This window comes from Gopherus flavomarginatus, chromosome 8 (genome assembly GCF_025201925.1).
Source record: "Gopherus flavomarginatus isolate rGopFla2 chromosome 8, rGopFla2.mat.asm, whole genome shotgun sequence".
NCBI classification, from domain to species: domain Eukaryota; kingdom Metazoa; phylum Chordata; order Testudines; family Testudinidae; genus Gopherus; species Gopherus flavomarginatus.
Window position 1 is genome coordinate 23,620,326 of NC_066624.1, and position 19,834 is coordinate 23,640,159.

The 19,834-nt window shown below is 43.8% G+C and overlaps 1 protein-coding gene across 2 annotated transcripts in view; it reads left to right on the top strand.

Moving 5' to 3' along the window:
• Positions 1-19,834, top strand: part of HEPH (hephaestin) — a 33,298-nt gene that overhangs the window by 41 nt on the left and 13,423 nt on the right. Inside the window, exons 1-13 of one of the 2 annotated variants that reach the window (XM_050964621.1) lie at positions 667-884; positions 3,434-3,505; positions 5,874-6,088; positions 8,678-8,922; positions 9,744-9,956; positions 10,481-10,660; positions 11,099-11,353; positions 12,010-12,178; positions 13,417-13,556; positions 14,684-14,815; positions 15,491-15,702; positions 18,403-18,553; positions 19,026-19,238. In XM_050964621.1, coding sequence (XP_050820578.1) covers positions 5,913-6,088; positions 8,678-8,922; positions 9,744-9,956; positions 10,481-10,660; positions 11,099-11,353; positions 12,010-12,178; positions 13,417-13,556; positions 14,684-14,815; positions 15,491-15,702; positions 18,403-18,553; positions 19,026-19,238 — 2,086 coding nt within the window. In that variant the 5' untranslated portion in view covers positions 667-884; positions 3,434-3,505; positions 5,874-5,912. Of the gene's footprint in view, positions 1-666; positions 885-3,433; positions 3,506-5,873; positions 6,089-8,677; positions 8,923-9,743; positions 9,957-10,480; positions 10,661-11,098; positions 11,354-12,009; positions 12,179-13,416; positions 13,557-14,683; positions 14,816-15,490; positions 15,703-18,402; positions 18,554-19,025; positions 19,239-19,834 lie in introns of those variants that run through there. The other variant, XM_050964622.1, reaches the window with a different exon arrangement.

Below are 19,834 nucleotides of genomic sequence, written 5' to 3' on the forward strand. Positions count from 1 at the left end.
GACCTCCCTTCGCGAGCCTCCTCATTGGCTGAGCCATGCCGGGCCTGGCCCCTCCCTCGTCTGGGCGCCCCCACCCCGACCGTGGCGGTTATTGTGGCGGGGCGAGGCCTTCAGGTCCTCGATGACGTCAATGGAATGCTCGCAACGGGCCAAGCAGCGTGAGACGCTGTGTTGCGCCGTTTGGTTTGCAAACGGCCTCGCGGCCAATGTTTAAACCTGGCCCCGGGACAAGGAGGGGCCGCTCGTGAGGAGAAGGTGGGGGGAGGGGCAGGTTTAGGCGGCGACACTGACAAGTTGGGGGGAGGGGGCGCTCAGGTCCAGAGCCTCGCGCCCCTGACACACGCGTAGGGGGTACCGGCCACGCACGTGCACACCTGTAACGGCACGTGACTCAGCGTGGGGGGGGTGCAGTATGGCCAAGGGCCAGGCTCTTACTGGGTGTTTTTTCTTAAAGCTTCGGCTCCCGCAGTCGTCCCATGGGGAGACTCAGCTTTCGTGTCAGAGGGCTGGGAGCCACCGCGAGAGCGACACGCGGTCCTGAGTTAGGTGTAGGGTGACCAGATGTCCCGCTTTTGTAGGGACAGGCCTGATATTCGAGGCTTTTTCTTATATAGAAACTTATTCCCCCCCCCCCCCGTCCCAATTTTTCACACTTGCTGTCTGGTCACCCTCGTTAGGCCCCTGGGCTCCCTTTACAGCAGATGGGGAGAGACAGGTCCCTGGGAATGCAATCCACAAAGCCGGCATATCTAAACTGCCTGGCAAGCCACCTAACCTCATCAAAGGGCAATGCCAAGGCGCGGGGTGTGTGCTAAGCCTATCTCCGCTTAGCCTTTCGCACAGAAGAATCCAGCAGCTGGAGTCAGGCAGCTTAGGTGCAGTAGGTATGTTTTCAAGGGCAGCTGCCTCACTCCATACAAAACAGCAGGAGGAGGTAGTGGCAGTGGTGCTACACTCCTTATAGGCTTTAGCCTAGTGGCTAGAGGACCTCCCTTGAGAGGTGGGGGGACAGACCCTTGATCAAATCCCCCCGCCTGTTGCTATGGGTGGTATGATTCTGGATCTCCCACTTCCCAGGTAAGTACTCTAACCAGTGGACTAAACATTATAAGGTGGGCACAACTTTTTCCTCCAACTAGATTTTCAGTGGGACTTGATCTACTAGATAGCCTCTCGTTGCCAATTTTGGTTGGATTATTTTTGGAGGACTGAATTACGACTTTTCAGCACTTACAGTTAGCAATACTGCACATCTCACGGGTATGTTCTTTTTGGGCTGAGTCTAGCTGCAGTGCAGAGATGAAGCAAGAGAACTTTTTGAGCTTCACCAATGAAACAACCCTACCAGCTCTTTTCTAATAGGTCTGTTTTTATAGACATAATTAGGACAGGAGTCAGCTAATCTGCAGTTGCAATGGTAGACAAGTCTTATAAAAATTTCTAGCCTTATCAGCATTTGAATTCTCTACATCTGTAGTTTCTCTATTAAGCTATACTATTTCCCTCATGTTCTGCAGCCAAGGCTGTGCTAGGGAATTAATTTAAAAACACGGTTCTGGGACCCATTACTAGCATTAGCTAAGGGAGTTCTGACAGCTCAAGTGGTAGAATCCTGTGTTTTTGTAGCTGAAGTACCAGGTTACTTAGTCCCAGCTGCCCAGGTTAATGTGCATTATTAATATAATTGTTTCTGTTGCTTGCAGCAAATTAATTTAGCACACTGGGACCCACTGAGGCATTTAACAAGTACATGCATTTGTATATTTTATATAAAATCCTTGTATTAAAAGCAGTTATAGGCTGACTCCAAGGGATATATACTTCCCTGCCCCAATGGAGATCACATATGAATTCCTGTTCATAGACTACAAGGAGTCCAGTGGCACCTTAAAAAAGTAACAGATTTATTTGGGCATGAGTTTTCATGGGTAAAAAACCCACTTCTTCAGATGTTCCTAGGCTTAGAGCCTTGTGGAGAGAGCAGTATGCTCAACTCCCTTTCACTCTGAAGTGATCTCCTCCTCTGGCCAAGGCACAAAAACAGATAACCAGGCTTTTCTACAAGCAGTGCTGTCCAGTCCTCAGATGGAGAGTCACCATGCCAGGGCACCTGAGAGCAAAGCAGGAAAGATGAATGAGGGGCAAAGTGGAAGAGGCCCCAGTACCCAGTTGGCCTCTGAATGAAAGCATGAGAAAGAGAAAGAAAAAAAGAACAGGGAGTGTCTACTGTGTGGTATCTGTTATCTGCATTGCCTTTCTCCTAGCATGTAATTAACTATATTAATACAATTTGTTTCCTCCCTGCCATAAAAAATACATACCTGGTTTCCTGTTTCATAATTAATCCTCAGATATGGTGCCATACGGAGAGGTTGCGGTAGCTTTTAAAAGCTGAAAGCAAAAACAAATATTGATGTGCAGATATTATTTTTAAATTATGGGTAGGGCCCTACCAAATTCCCAGCCATGAAAAAGGTGCCACAGATTGTAATATATGGTCTCCCCTGTGAAATCTGGCTATTGTAAGTGGGTTGTAGTATTGCCACCCTTACTTCTGAGTTGCCTTCAGAGCTGGGCAGCTGGAGAGCGGTGGCTACTGTCCTGGAACCCAGCTCTGAAGGCATCATTTGTGGGGTGGGGAGGCAGAGCTAGCCTTATGGGTGGGCAACGTGGGCAACCACCTAGTGATCACACTATCCCCACCCGATACATGCAGCCAGTTCAAGGCCTCTTGAACACCCCTGCTCTCCCCCTGAGCTCTGGGTGTGGGGGAGGCACCCCAGCCAGGCGCTCCTACAAGGCTCCAGCTGCTAGTTCCAGCTGGGCTGCAGGGGGGCAGGGGAAGAGGAAGTCCTGCATGAGCTGCTCCCAGTGCCAGGTCAGACCTACTTCCAGCAGCAGCACAGAAGTAAGGGTGGCAGTACCATACCATGCCACCCTCACATCCATGCTGCTGTTGGCAGCAGCGTTCGCTGCCGAGTTGGGTGCTCAGCCAGCAGCCACTGCTCTCTGACCACCCAGCTTTGATGGCAGTGCTGCTGCCAACAGTGGTGCAGAAATAAAAGTGGCAATACCACAACCCCCCTACAATAGCCTTGGGACCTTTTGGATCAGGATCCCCACAGTTACCCCACCATGAAATTTCAAATTTTTGAAATCCTGTGACTGTGAAATTTATTAAAGTGGATTGTGAATTTGGGACAGCCCTAATTACAGGTGATGCCTAAGTGGGGCATTTCTATAGTATTTGTGACCTGAATATAGCCAGTCAGACTGCTTGCATTGTGACTTTCAGTGTCTAGTACGTTCCTGAGACAACCCACAGCTCAGACCTATCAATTAACGGCTAGGCATCTCCCTTCTTTACAACCTGGACTTTGCCCCCTCTGCATATATTGATATTTCCAGGTTCATTATTTCTACAATGCTTTAGGCTTTTAAAGAAGAGAGTCTCAGCAATGACTAACCCATTCAACATTGCCTGTTTCTAACCCAGCTCAACAGAGTAAGTAAAACAGCAGATAAGTTAATTTAATACTTTCTTCTTTTTCTTGGGTAGAGGTTTCTTAGTGGCGGAAGTGTGACAGTCAAGACAGCGACTGGTTTAACTTGATAATGTGGAGTTTCACATGCCACAAGAAGAGAAGTAAAGAATAGTAGTTTTCTTCCTTTATATGCATTTCTTATAGTATCAGAGAACAATGTTTGGCTTTAAGATGTTTAATGTATGTTTTAGTGTCTAAACAAATTTATCTATTTCAGAGGTCATTAGAATAAGGGAGTTGAAACGTCTGTTTTCTCTCTGTTAGTTCATAGGCCCAATTCTGATTTTTTGACACCAGTGTAAAGTCAGGAATAACTCCTTACAAGCCAATGGAGTTGCACCATGGTAAAATAGGTATGAGTGATAGCAGAATCAGGCCCTATGAATCTGAGTTGAAATAATCTGCTTTACCATTTCATAGAAATGGAGCACAGGAAAGTGTAGTATACTGAATCAAACCCCTACTTTGCTCCTGAACTGGTCTTTGCCTCTCTTTTTAGGATCTTTCTGTCAACGTCAAAAGATTCCGTTTCAGGTTTTTGCATTAGGGCTGGACAATTCACTGGAAGTTTAGTTTTAGGAGGACATCCATGTAAGTAAAATATATTCAGTAAACCAGCTAATGCTGTCATATTGGGTTTCTAGAACAAGTGACCCACCTGTAAGCGACTCCTTTCCAAATCTGCTTTAAAACCACTATTCATACTTGATATCAAGTCCAAACTCACCCTCTTCCTGGAATCTGATTTTGTGAACTAAATATAAAGATTAGACCAAACCTTCACTCCACCTTTGACTGCTCTTAAGTATCCCTTTAGAACTGCTGAATCACATCCCAGAAATCCTCTCCCCTAGATAGCCACTGCCACCTCGTTTATATCCAGGTGGCTAATGAGCCACTTCTTAGATGAGTCAACAGATTACCCTTTCTCCTTGATCAATGTTAATAGAGTAAGAGGTTTCAAGCTAATCCAGCTACATACACCATCTATTCCTTCTCTTGGCTGGTCACCGCTGCCTCTCTCTATTCAACATGACATTTGTGTGTGTGTTAAATAACACATGTACAGTTTAGTTGACAAATTGGTTTGAAATCTATTTTAAAGAACAGCATGAGTGTATGTAAACACAGTCCTTTCATTTCCAAGTAGTTAATAATTACCTTAAGTGTGGCTTAGTGGATGGAGCAGTAGCACAAGATCTTTGTTCTAGTCTTAGCTCTGCTGGTAGCATGCTGGGAGGCCATGGGAAAGATATTTCACTTCTCTTTGCCTTTGTTTCCCTATCTGTAAAATGGGTATGATACTTATCTCCTTTGCCAGGCACTTTGAAAGCTACTGATGAAAAACACTATAAGATTTACATATTATTGCATTGTAGAGTAGAAATTTCTCACGAGTTCAGAGACTGCTCTCAGTTGGAGCAGAGGAATGTGCGGGAACAGTTCACACATTTGGGTTTACCACAAAGAGGGGTTTTCCAGGTTGCGTACCCAGCAGTGAAAAGCTCAGCCTTGTAAACTGAATGACTATCTGGGATTTATTAACAATCACTTCTGACAGTTACCATTAATTTCTGGGGACAGATGAATTGGTTCAGGATTCTATCCATTAGCTCTCTATGTTAGCACAAGAGATAGTTGGAGGGCTAGTAAAGGCAATGATAACCTATAGTGCTTTTTATTCAGAAGGACCCCAAAGCATATTAGAAACAGATTTACAAGGACCATTTAACCTACCATAGCAGTACAAATACCGACAGTGGAGCACAGTAGATGTTTTACAGTGTGCAACAAGATGACGCAAAACTACAGAACAAGCAGTTTAGAAGAATACGATCCAATGAAAGTTGAGAAAATTGGCTAGGTCAGCATGAGAGATAGTCAAGGCATGCCAAGCCTTTCTCCACCTGATAGGAATTACCCCAGTAGGACAAGCCAGTCGTCCATAGTCCATTGCTCTGTCTCCTTCAGTTACCAGTGTCAGATGCTGTTGAGGAAGGTATAAGTCCTTCAGTACACTTTGTTGTACGTTAATAGACCAAGGTGTGTGTGGGGGGGATGAGGGGGTGGAGAATTTTTTTTCTCATTCTGGAGCCAGTGACTACCTTATGCTTGAAGCATGGGAGCTGAGAATTCTTGTAATTTTCCCATTCATTCTGGTATAATTAAATGGTGACCCCAGAAGTTTTTACATGTTGATTCCTCCCCATGTTCTCAGAACATCCTGGACCATCAAACCACACTGCCTAGGACTAAGTTATGAAAATCAAAGCCTGCTTGTTGTCCCATTACTCCAGACTCTTTTTGTTTGTTTCTTTTCCAAAAAAGCAGTTGCCTGCTCCTGAAGAGCCTTTACCTCGAGCTGGGATGGAATCTTGTCGGCAACTGCTGCCTCAGTCTCTGTTTTTCCTTCATTTGCTGCTGCTGCCCATCTTTGCTGAAGGTGCCACCAGAGTCTATTACCTGGGTATCTGTGAGGTGGAATGGAATTATGCTCCAACAGGGAAGAACATAATCACAGGCCGAAGCATTAAAGATGACCCGTATGTTTAACAACTATAAGTATTTGAGTCTAAAAAAAAGCAAATGGCTCCGGAGGTTTATGCAAGAAGTTTTATTTAGCAAGCAGTTGATGTTGTCACATATCTGATCTTTATTGGCTTAATGGTTAACCTGTTTTTATCGTAGGAACATAGAAATTATTGCATTGGGATAGGCCAATGATCAATGTAGTCCAATATACATTGACCAATTCCAGATACTTCTGAGGAAAGTGCAAACCCTTTAGAATGCACCTTATTGCACGATGCTGTATCATAGGATTTATTTCTTCCTGACCCTAGCAGGTGATCTGTTTATGTGCCTTGAAGCCTGAGAATTTTATACCATTATGTACACAGGCGGTTAGAACTGATCAAAAATGTATTGTGACAAAAAAATACCTTTTTGACTAAGTGGAATTTTTTGCAAGAAAGCTTATGTTTTCATCAAAAATGTTCAGCATTTTGTTGAAAACCCAACAGCCTGAAAACTGAGAAAAAATTGGGTTTTGGTAATAAAAAAAACACCATATTTGGTTTCTGGTTTTCGAAAGCAAAACAATAAACCAAACCAAACCAAGTCTTTTAAATCACAACTTAAGAAAAATTCTAAAAAAACATTCTCTGAAAATGAAAATTGTGCATTTCCTGTTGAAATTTTTCATGGTAAATAAAATCCATTTCCTGGTGCTACACTGTCACCATGAATTCTTTGTACAATTGGATCACTTATTTAAAAAAGCATATAGCAGAAATAGAAATGGTTCAGAGAAAGGCAACAAAAATGATCAGAGGTCTGGAAAGATTTTCATATATGGAGATATTTAATACGTTGGGACTATTTAGTTTATAAAGAAAACAAATAAGTGGGGACATAATGGAAAATACATATAAAATAATGAATATTTTAGAGAGGATAAATCTTTTGTTTCTATTCACTTTCTCTCATAATAATACAGGAACAAAGAGACAGTCACTGAGATTAAACATAGAATTAGTCTGTGGAACTCATTTCTACAGGGAAATAAATAATAAAACTAGTTAAAATTTTTTGAAGGAATAGTTTTTTAATTGAAAATATGGCCTAGGTTTGAAAATGAAACCAAATTTGCAATAAACAGATTTTTTTCTATAACTATTTAGATCACACATGCATCAGGCTGGCAAAATGTCAATATTTTTCAGACACATTTTGAATTTTGGGGGGGGGGGATAAAATAAATCACAAAAACTACTGAAAGAGCGTCAGGGCTTTTCATTTTGAATTGGAAACAGCTTCAACCTTTTGAGAGAGAGAGAGAAAGTGTATATATGTGTGTGTGTGTCTGTGTCTATGTTTTTTGCCGGGTGACCTTGGGCATGTCCCTTTCCCTCCCTGGGCCTCTAAAACAAGGATAATGATACCAACCTCCTTCATAAAGCACTTTGAGATGAAAAGTGCTAAATAAGAGCTACCACTTATTACACTACATTATATAATTTTTATAAGATTTCATAAAATGTAAGTTCTCTTATCCCTTTTTAAAACATCTGCTCTGGCCCTGCTACGTAGAAGAGCTGGCTGTAGGAGTGACTCTGGATGTGGTGCAGCTCTGAGCTGCATACCTACAGCTCCACCCTGCTCTATTACAGTGAGTGACAAAGCTCGGGGTTGACTTCAGAGGTACAGCACTGAGCCCATACAGAACAGTTTTTCTATTTGCCCATGTGCTAGGACTATTTTTATTGCTGCAGCAATGATGACGCCTAGGAAAAAATATCTTCACCGTCCATGACCTGACACACTAATACTTGAGTCAAGATTCACCTATCATCTAGTAGGAAAGGAAAGAAAAAAACAAACAATCCACGGTTGTATTGACCATTGGACACTTGTAAGAGGTTTAAACTCTGAAGATTAGATATTTGTTGTGGACACATCAGCCTCAGCTGACTACTCTTTCCAGTAATATTTCACATTGGCTTTTGACTAGAACCTCATCTTCTTTTCTTGTGTCAGTCTTTGTGAGAGAGCTCAGGAGATTTTTTTCCCCCTTGCAACTCACAGAGCATAGCTCCAGTCTGCACTAGATTTAAAGGACTAGAACAATAGGTAGGATAACAATCACTTGGGCTCTCAACATTCATTCTTTAGTGCATAAAATGATCACAAGATAAGAAAAAAATTTCCTCCCATCCCACCATTGTATAGCATCCACAGTTAAATACATTTAGGGGGATTGTGTCAGGTTTTCCCTGAAGCATTCAGCACTGACCATAGCCAGAGACCGAGTCTCAAACTAGATGGTCTGATGTGCTGATCTATTACATTGTGTCAGTTCCTCTCATATTTTACAACACTCAAAACCGGACGAGTAGTGAAGCCAGTGTTATTGTCCAGTCGGATTGCATTCCCAGCATTGCCATAGGGTCCTGGAAGAGGAAGCACGATGCTGGATTAGGAGTAGAGATAGAGCACTGGCACAGCAGAGACTCTAGGAGTCAGCTGAGCGAGCTACATTAGGTGTCCCTGTTATCACTGCTCCCCATGTTATGCAGCTGTAGTAGATGGCACATTATTCACGATCTGTTATCCTGTTTTGAATTTAACAGAGAAGCCTCTACATTCCTCCAGTCTGGCAAGGACAGGGTGGGAAGCACTTACAAAAAATCTGTGTATAAGCAATACTCAGACTCCACGTATGCAAGAGAGATCCCCAAACCTGCCTGGCTGGGATTTCTTGGGCCCATCATACGAGCAGAAGTGGGTGACACCATTATCGTGCACCTAAAAAACTTTGCCAACCGGCCGCACACGGTCCATCCTCATGGCGTCTTCTACAACAAGGACTCAGAAGGTAAATGAGTCCCTGCTGAGTTGATTCAGTTTTCTCACTGTGAATTTAGGAGTATATAGGAAAGCAAAACCAGCTGAGAAGGGGTCTTGTTTGGACTGGCTCAAAGCAGTATCACCTGGAAAACTGGCATAGTTAGGTAGGCTTTTAGCAATGCCACTGGAAGCAGGGTTATCGGGTTCCTAAGCATTACAGTACCACCTGAGATGGATGCACTTTTTCCAAACATGAACTCTTGAACAGAATGTCTAAATTCTTTCCTAAAGAACACAGTCTTAGTAACACTCTCATTGCCTGAATACAGCAGCTGAGGATCAGCAAGCTAGTAGCTAATAAATGTTTATATTATAGAGCGATGCATATTTAGATGTCTTTAATGTGATGAATCTTGTAGGTGCCACAGAAATGATAGAATATCAGAACAGAGAATCACTGTTTGAAATAGTCCCAGAGAATTGAGAAAGGAACTATTTCTGGGGTACTGCAGATTTGAACTGAAACTTAGCACAGTTCTCTGTTTTCCAATGAGAATATAAAGAAGCAATTTTTAGAACATGGGACCATGAGTCACCTTTCTGGTTCGGCCACCAGCATACTGGGCAAAGTCACTTAACAACTTTCCTGTGCCTCAATTTGCCCATTGGAAAAATGATGATTATATTACTTACGTGGTGTGAATCTTAATTTGAAAGGTGCTACAGAAGTGGTAAAAGTAACTTGCAGCTGTCTGTGCTGTATTTAGTATGAGAAATGCAGTACATGTTTGTATGTTATATACTCTCTGCCAAAATTGAATGGATGCTGTGATTGCTCAATTATTCCAGGGTCCCTGTACCCCGATGAGTCCTCACAGGATCATAAGAAGGATGATGCTGTTCCACCAGGAGGGAATCACACATATACTTGGACTGTCCCTGAAGATCACAGCCCGGTGGCTGACGACCCAACCTGCTTGACTTGGGTCTACCACTCTCACACTGATGCACCAAAGGACATTGCTTCTGGGTTGATTGGGCCATTACTGACATGCAAAGAAGGTAAAACCTCAGGGGAAAGACAGCTCAGACACATACTGAAGACTTTGCAACGATCTCACTTATGGTACCGCAAGCAGTGATGCTTTGTTAGACAGCTCTCTAGTTCACGTGGAACTTATATGTAATCTGAGATAGTTTTCAATTTCTAGATTGATTCTGATTGTTCTTTCTTTGTGGCTTAGAGAGTTAGTATATTAACTTCTGAGCTCTGTGGATCAGTTCAAATGCACAAGTGGAAATTAGTGCAGGGATCTTATTCAAGACCCCATTTGTACATATTAAGAAAGAAAGAAAGAAAGAAAAACAAAGCCCTCAAACCTCCTCCAGACCCTACAAGATTTCAGCAAGAGTGACAACACTATTGAAAGATTCAGGAGCTCAGGGGTTGCTGTAAATCAGAAGTGAGACGCACTGAAATTTAGGAATGGAATAGCAGGGAGTACTACAGGTCTAGGGTGAGGTGCATTGGCACACCTCAGTGATAGTCTGGGCTGGAAAATCACTCATCGTCTCTCTTGCCCTAGGAGCTCTGACTGGCACATCTCAAAGACGGCATGACGTGGACCTTGATTTCTTTCTCATGTTCAGCGTGATTGATGAGAACCTGAGCTGGCACCTGGATGAGAATATTGCATCATTCTGCACAGACCCAGAATCTGTTGATAAGGAAGATGAAGAGTTCCAAGTGAGCAACAGAATGCATGGTGGGTGTCACCTTTCACACTGGCTTTGCCCAGTCAGTCTATGCCTGGGGAGCTCCTTCCCTGATACCCCGAAGTGCAGTCTCATCTGATATGTGCAGGGATGGTATGAGAAGCCAGTAAGACCTTGTGCTGAAAGATGCCCCATCATAGGGGCAGCCATATCAGCACCATCAAAACAACCATAATTTTTGTCAGGATTTTGGCTTTTACCTTCAGTGAACGTGTGGCCATTAATCTGACGTCGAGAATAAGATCCGTGTTAGAAAATGATTTATGGAAGCAGGCTCACCGGGATTGGGCAGGAGAAGGGAAAGGTGTTCTGCTGAGACCTGTTTTCTGAATGTCCCATGTTTCTATAATAAGACCTGCAGGATGGAGCTGTGAAACCTATCTCCACCCCCTTCCTGATCTCTGCTTCTGTTTCACTTGGTTTTACAGCTATTAACGGTTATGTGTATGGGAACCTGCCTGAGATGACAATGTGTGCTGGGGATCACGTGGCATGGCACCTCTTTGGGATGGGCAGTGAGACTGACGTTCACACAGCCTTCTTCCATGGACAGACACTCACCATCAGAGGGCACAGATCCGACGTGGCCAGCCTCTTTCCAGCCACTTTTGTTACAGCTGACATGATCCCCAGTAACAACGGGAGATGGCTTCTGAGCTGTCAGGTCAACAATCACCTGCAAGGTAAGGCACAGTCTGGAATCTGTCCTGCACCCTGTGGCCCCCATTCACTTCCCCACTGTGGCCCCTTGACACTACGGGATGAAGCAAACCAGTCTTGTGGGCAATGTCCCATTATAAAAGGACTTCCCCTGCTGGGTAATCAATGGTTTGATCTGATGGCTCCTCCTATATTGCATAAAACTTGTGAGTTACAGCCATCCTGGTCTTTAATATGCAGGTGCAGCCTACAGGGATTACAGATGCCAGATGTAACATCTCTTGTTCAGCACTGAATATCACAGGACTGGAGCACCTGGTGGTGCTGCAGAAGGCGCTTTACATCAAAGTGGAGCACTGCATGCTGGGACCTGTAGTGTCTCTAGGCTGTACCTATATGGTACATATGAGGGTGGCTGAGGGCTATTTTTGTCCACCGACCACCCTAATGCAATGTCTTGTATTTATGGTAGGAACCCATGCCCACTGGAAAAGAAAACTCTCCCCTGTGAAGCAATTGCCTAAACGCTTGCTCCCAGCCATGCACAATTTGGGACAACTGGGCTCAGTGACTTGTGCAAAGGGAATGGGTGGTGCACTGTAGAAATAGGTCCCCTATCTGCCTTCTATTCAGAATGGCAGACAGGAGTTAAGTGTGCATTTGCTTCTCCCATGTGCAGCTGGAATGGAAGCGGTCTATGAAGTCAGACAGTGTTCTCAGAAAACTCCGGAGTCCTCCATGAATGGGACAGTTCGGAAATACTATATAGCTGCAAAGGAAGTACAGTGGAATTATGGACCCACGGGGCTTGACCAGAGCACTGGGAAAAGTCTGCAGGAGCCAGGCAGGTAAGAGGGTTTTTGCATGCAAGGCACTATATTAAATCTGTAGCCATTGTCTGGAATACGAGCTTGACAGAAACGCTCTCAAGGAAATTTGGAACACTTTTTTCAACAGAATGGTTTAACATGCAATTCACATAACATACATTCACAAAGCTTCCAAGTGTCCCAGCATGCTGTATGGTTGAGGGACACAGCGCAGTTGCCTCCAAGTTCCGTCTCTACTCACTGTACCTGATTTAGCAAGAAGCCTGCAAGTTTGATAAAAGAATATAGGTACGATTAAAAAAGCAAGTCTCGTGGCAGACACAGGGTGGCATAGGTGGACTACAGATTTACACTGAGCTTCCATCTAGCCTTCTATGTGAAATCTAGCAGCAAATGCAGAGCAATTGAAATGAATAGCTCTCTTGAGAGTTTTACATACTTTCATTCCGAACAGCTGAAATAATATTTAACATATGTAAGTGTGTTTAATATTTTCAGAACACATTGCAAATAGAAACTAATGAATTCTCACACCCATCCCTGGGAGGTGGTAAATGTCACGGCCATTTTTTACACATGGGAAAACTTGAAATGCACAGTGGTTAAGTGACTTGCCCGCCACACACTGAGCCAGTAGCAGAGCCATGGTTGGATCTCAAGAGTCCCAGGCTCTGTGCTCTCTCCACTAGACTCTGCTGCTTCTCCTGGAGGGCACATTTTGGAATGCAGGGGAGGGGCTTAGTCTCTTTTCATTTCATGTGTGTTTCTTTTAGAGTTAGGATTGACACTACCCAAAACATCCCAATTCTCATAGTGCTTTCCTAAGACCTCCATGGAAAGTGTTGTTGAAGTGGTGTTGATTCAATAGAGGGCATCTTTCCCTTTGAGTCAGTACTGCAGTTTCATTTGGATATACTATTCTGTACATCCTGACCCCAAACTGTTGTACAGAATTGCTGTATAACTATTAAACAGCGTCCATGTTCCACCAGAGAGTGGGCCGCATTCCTGGGAAGAGTGAGCTGATCCCTACGTAAAGTCTGTCTATCAGTTTGTAAAGGGCTTTGTCACACTCCTGGATGAAAAGTGCTACCTAATGGCATTATTATACTTGGCACTGCTGGGTTTTCAAAATCAGAGGTTTTGACTCAATTTGAAGGGTTGCAGAGCTGAGAGCTGCTGCTGTCACTGCCCTGATGGGGGCAGGGGAATTTGCCTTTTTGTAAAAGGACATGAAATTTGTTCTCTGTGTTTAGCTCTTCTGAGCAGTTCTTCAAGCATAGCACCAGCCGGATTGGGGGAACCTACTGGAAGGCCAAGTATGTGGAATATACTGATTCAACGTTCCGGGTAGAAAAAAAAAGGTCAGAAGAAGAGACGCATCTTGGGATACTTGGTAGGGATTGTCTGGCAACATAAACCCTCTTACAGCACCTTCTAGAATGATCTATCAGCACCAAAAATGCTGATTGGCTGGCACTGTCCCATAATTCCTAGGAGTAATAACTTCTGTGGTGGAGGTGTTTCCTGCATGACATTACAATGCAGCTCTTTAGAGCAAGGAAGACCAATACTGGGGGGCGATGAGGTGATCTTGTGATTGATGGGGACCCAGTATTGTTTTGGCACAACCACCTTTGGAAGCTACCAGGAAGGGGCAAGGAACACATTATACCCCTATCTCTAACTAAACAAAATAATAGCAAAGAGCTGGTCTGACTGAGCTTCTGATTATGTGTTTCTGACTTCATCTTCACGACACAATGCAAACCCCACTTTCTGCTTAGAAACTTCTTCCGAGGAGGAGCTGGCAGTGCTCTGTGTGATCAGATAATGCCGAGACAAAAGGAGTGGGACTTGGAGAGCGAATGAATCATGCATGGAGGGGCACAGCATTCATTCCTTTGAATACATTTTAGTACTGTCTATAATTTGAGCATTTGATGCCTAGGTAATATTCTGGTGTGAGAGACAACAGGCATGTGATAGATCAGAGTAGAGTAGAGTAGAGTAGATGAGATGAATTAATAGATTGATTAGTCTGGCTGGTTGGGGTTAGTTCTCACAGAGGCCATTAGGGAGACGAAAGGCCTGATCCGGTCCCACTGAAGTCAGTGGAGCTTTGGTCACTGATTTAAAGTAGGATCAGGGTGTTGTGAGTAGGAACAGGACAGAAATAACTGCACCAGCTAAGGAGAAGGGGGTAGCTCTCCCTCTCCCTCCCATTTAATCCCAGCCTTTTGGGCCTGGAATAACCACTTCACTGAATTCTCTCAGTCAAACTTCAAGCTATTTTACCTTAAATAGTTCCCCCATCCCTGCCCTGAATGCCAGTCTGCCCGAAGGGCCAGCAGTCCTACTTAGCATGGCCAAAACCAGAAAGCTGGTGCTTCTGCTATGCCCATTTTTGTTAGTCATCTGTGGCTGTGAACTCTGGGTAGAAGATGGCCATTGATAACTGGACAAAGCAGGCTATCTTGGAAATCACTTCATTATCCCCCCTCTCTCTCTCTCTGTGTGTAGGTCCAGTGATAAAAGCTGAAGTGGGAGACACTGTCTTGGTGACATTTGCTAACAAAGCCTCTTGGCCCTTCAGTATCCAGCCCCATGGTGTGCTTTATGGAAAGAAGTGGGAAGGAATGCTGTACCACGATGGTTTGTTATTTCATCCCACCCCCTCTTTCTAAACTGAGGCAGTGACAACACCTGTGGTATGGTTCCACAGTCTGCAGTCACACCTCATTGGGTAGTGGTCCTCTCCAACCTCGCTAGCTGAGCAAAGCGAGGCCTGCTCAGCTAGTGTACCACGAGTAGTGGGGCTGGTGATGCAGGAGGGGATGTTCTTCCTTTTGACCTATCACTGAACCACTGCCCAGCATGGCACCACAGAGGTGGTGGTGCTGGAGGTACTATCTCTTGGAGGAGAGATGAAATCATGGTGCTGACCATTTCTGGCCCCTAAAGATCCCATGACACTTGTTTCAAGAGCAGAGATATATCCCTGGTCACACTGTAATTTGGGTAGCTATATTCCACCTACCAAAATTCTCCTGAGGATTTAATTGGATATATTTTTTTATTTCATGCCATCAGGCCCACCTCTGCCATGACACCTACAATAAATTTGCCCACACATGTATGTCCAGTAATATGTAAATATGCCCCTACTGTATTTCTGAGATATATAATGACTGCTCCATTCTACCCCCGAGGTGGCTGTCCTTTGGTGGTGAGTGAAATGAATCACAGTAGTAGATGACACTGAAATGCTGCAAAGCTTGCAAAAGGGGCTGTATGCATGAATACATATTAGCATCTTGTGTTTTAAAGGTCTGTCATGGAATGGGGCTTCCGTTGAGCCTCTCAATAACTTCACATACCACTGGACTGTACCACAGCACGTTGGACCCACTGCCAGTGACCCTCCTTGCCTGACCTGGATGTACTCCTCTGCGATAAATCCCATCCGAGATACCAGTTCCGGCTTAGTGGGCCCTCTGGTGATCTGCAGACCTGGGACTCTCAACACTAGCAACAAGCAGGTACAGTCAACTCTCCCACTGCAATGATTCAGGCTCTTCATCCTGTGGTGAAGAAATAACTGGAGAAAGGAGACCCCAATAAAACCTTAGTAACTGAAATATAATTAAAAATACATGGGTGAGGGAGGCCCACAGATTAGAATAAAAGCTTCTAGGCAGAATATGTGCGCTGCCTCAACCATGCCGACATCATGCATCAAAGTGCCTTATGAGAGAAGCCTAACACATTGGATTCCTGGGATATTTGACTAGTCTTTGACTAATCTAATCTTGGGGTTTAATTTAAGGGGAAGGGAAATGTTTTGCATTTAGATGGATTTTGTCAAAATTCTTGGTCTCACCGTATACTGACAGTTATGGGATTACACAGCGATACATTTGTCCTAATATATGTAGGGCAGAATGCCCTATTCTTTTTCTTCCTCTTCTTCCTATTATTAATGAGAAGTTATCATAGCATTCCTTCTCAGATCTGAACCTTAGAGTTCAGAAAATGAGATACTAGCACCTGAATCCTCTAAGGTTAATTACCAGTTTAGATCTGATAGCCCTGCCACCACCCAAAAATATAGTGTTTTGGGCACTCTGACCTCCCCAACCTTCCCTGGGGACCCAAGAACCCAGATCCCTTGGGTTCTTAAAACAAGGAGAAATAAACCATTCTCCCACCTTTCCCCCTCCCAGAATTTCCCTCCCTGGGCTATCCTGAGAGATACTGATCACCATACAGAGAAGCATCTCCATTCCCTTCCACAAAGAGGCAAACAGATTCAAGGAAAACAAAGAGAGATTCTATCTCTCCCCCTCCCGTCTCCCTCCCACCCGTCCTGGTGAGTAATCCCAATCCCCTGGACTAAAACAAGGGAAATAAAACAAAATCAAGCAGGTTCTCTAAAAAGAAATCTTTTAATAAAAGAAAGAAAAAGTAAAGAATTATCTCTGTAACTTCAAGATGTAAATATTACAGGGTCCTATAGCTTACAGACACCAGAAAGAGACTTTCCCCCCAGTACCAATACAAATCAAAATATTTCCAGCAACTACACATATAAAAGTTAACCAGCCAGATCCACAGTTGCAAATAAAGAAAAACAATAAAAAAAACCTAAACTGCCTGTTTTTACTTACTATTAGAAAAGAAACTTAGAGACCCTGTAGTAATGTCTGGTCTCTCTCAGACCCTCCGAGAGAAGAACCCACAATGAACAAAGAACACACACAAAAACTTCCCTCCACCCAAATTTAAAAGTATCTTGTCTTCTGATTGGTCTTCTGGTCAGGTGTCCAGTTCCCTGCTTGTAACCCTTTACAGGTAGCAGAGACATTAACCCTTCACAATCTGTTTATGACAGAAGTGTGTGAAAAATTCACCATAAAATTGAAAATACTTAAAATCATTTTCATACTAAGTTGAAAACAGTCCCGTTTTTGCTAAAGGTTTGTGCAATTTTTGCTTGAAAGATGGAACATTTTGAGTTTCAAATGGAGCTAGGTTCTACTCTATACTCAGCCCATTTTGAGAAGAACTCAAATGAGGGGATGATTTTACACAAAAAGCACATAAAATGGGTGGTGTTCTGCAGGCTTTTGTGATGTGGAGATAAGTGAAATCGTAGGGCTGACTAACACTTTCCCTTGGAATTTAATGAAGAAATGGTCATCACTTTTGCACAGGTGTTGCCAAGGTAGCACAATGAGTACACAAGGGAACAGGAAGCACTGACAGCACTAAAGTAACAGGCCCACATGTGACAAACAGGGGGCAGCAGAAGACAAAACTAGCTGCATGATTGTGAATACATTGTAATGTGGATTGGGGAGTTGCTGGTGACTCTGCGAAGCAACTGCTTTAAAAGCCTCCCTTGAAGATCTTGCTTTCTGGATCAGAATGATGTGGCTAAAATAGATGGAGTTCAGAAGACAGCAAACCTGGTTAAGGGGCAGGAGAGTGTGATTTTGAGGAAAGATTGAACTATGTATAACTTGGCAGGTGGAGGGGAGATTATAATGATAAACTATTTACAGGTATTTGAGGGTGTGTACATAAATCCTAGTGTCAAATATTTAAGAGTGGTCCAAGGAGGTATAACTAAGAATAAGGGGAGGAAACTGAGCAAATGGAAATTTTGGCTAAATATCAGCAAAGTTCTCCTAACAGGGAAATATAGTGTGTGGAATAGGTTCCTCAATAGAAGTTGTGGAAGTCTCATTGCTTGTCAGTTCAAACTGGACTCAACACAGTTTTCAAGGCTTGATGGTAGGAAACAAATCGGGATTCTGATCTTGTATTAGGGAGGAGTGAGATGGGCCCAGCTCCAGACCCTGCATAGTGGAGAGTGTTCTGATTTTGACCCCTTGGAAACGGATGGGGAGTGTCCAGCACCTGAACCTATGGATTGTGGAGGAAAGAGAGAATGACTTTTCAGTCTGGGAAAAATTCAGATCCCTTTACTCATGCTGAGAAGCACCTTTCTGCATATATGGTCCCAGTGCTGCTCTAGGACCACTTGTAAAGTAAGTGCTACTCAGCATGAGTAAAGAGATCAGCATTTGGCCGCTAAGAGGTGGAAATGGACAACTTAAGAAACAAAAAATTAGAAATTGCCATCATGCAAAGCAGCCTGTACTTTAACAGTTAACGGGTGTGGGTGATCTGTGTGTTTTTAAAATGAATGACCATTATTGTGATTATTATTGTAGAAGGGGATCGACAAGGAATTTTACCTCCTGTTCAGTGTATTTGATGAGAACCTCAGCTGGTATTTACCTGCAAATATGAAATACTATTTGAGAACGGAAGAAGCTTTCGTGAAAAAGGATGAAGGCTTCAAGGAGTCCAACAGGATGCATGGTATGGCCCTGTGCTCTCTCTTACATAGACAGTGAGGACAGAACTATGAGGCGTGGGTTCATCTTTAACTGGTCCTAAAAACTCTGGAATGGTCCTAAAAACTACTGCCATGGCACCTAAGGATCCCAATACCTGTACCTTGGACATGCCATGGGGGGATGGGGGAAGAAAGAGAGCGAGAGAGAGATCAGGTGGACTTAGGAATTAAATTTCTGATTTGCATCAAAGGCACCTTTTTTGATAATTCTCTACATAGCAATGTCTTGGAGAATGGGTCATGGGACATGAGGTCCTGCTGTGCCCAAAAGCATGACTCAAGCAAATACCAGGGGTGAATTGCTGGTGAGCTGTACTGAGGAATACACAGCAATATGCAATTCCCATAGGTTGCCCTACATTGTAGGTATGTGTGTACAGAGGTCACCTCCTAGCTAGTGTGTAACTATGTGGTTTTAATTCTTTTCTGTTGCAGCGATTAATGGATTTATGTTCTATAACTTGCCCAAGCTGGAAGTATGTAAAGGGGACACTGTGTCTTGGCACTTTCTGGGTCTGGGCACTGACACAGATGTGCATGGAGCTGCATTCCAGGGAAACACTATTCAGATGAATGGGATGAGGAGAGATGCAACCAATCTGTTCCCTCACACGTTTGCTACTGCCCTCATGCAGCCTGACCATGAAGGTAGATGCCAGCACAACTTCTCCAATGCCCAATGAGCTATCTCAAATGTTAATATTTGTTCTCTCATGCTGATTTGTCTACAAGCGGTGTCAGAGTTACAGGACGAGCTGCACTTTAGACCCCTTTCACTTCCTCTTGAGTGCACCCCTGCAGGGACAGCACCAGCTTCCTGCCCCTCACTCTGGGTGGAACCACCCAGCCATACCATTAATAAACTAGATCTTTGGGCTGTAGCACTCATTTCCCAACTGTCTTAACCTGACAGGCCCAACTGATTTTGACACCAGTCAGTCCTCTCACTCTGGCAGCCTGTGACAGGATAAATTTGCAGTGACACAGAAAGTACTTTGTTTTGAAGAAGTTCTGATTTGCCAAAAGGAACACTGCATGTAGGAAAATGACTTAAAAACAAAAGGTCACATAGGCATCTTATCATACCTAAGCTTAGCATCTCCAGCAATAGCTCAGGTAGGTCCAGTTTATCCCAGACCCCCTTTCTGAATCTGAGGGTTTGTTTTCATCCCTGCAGACCCTCTCACTGTGTCAATCCTTCCTTCCCCTCCCTTTCTGCAGGATGAATCCTTTAACTGGCCGGT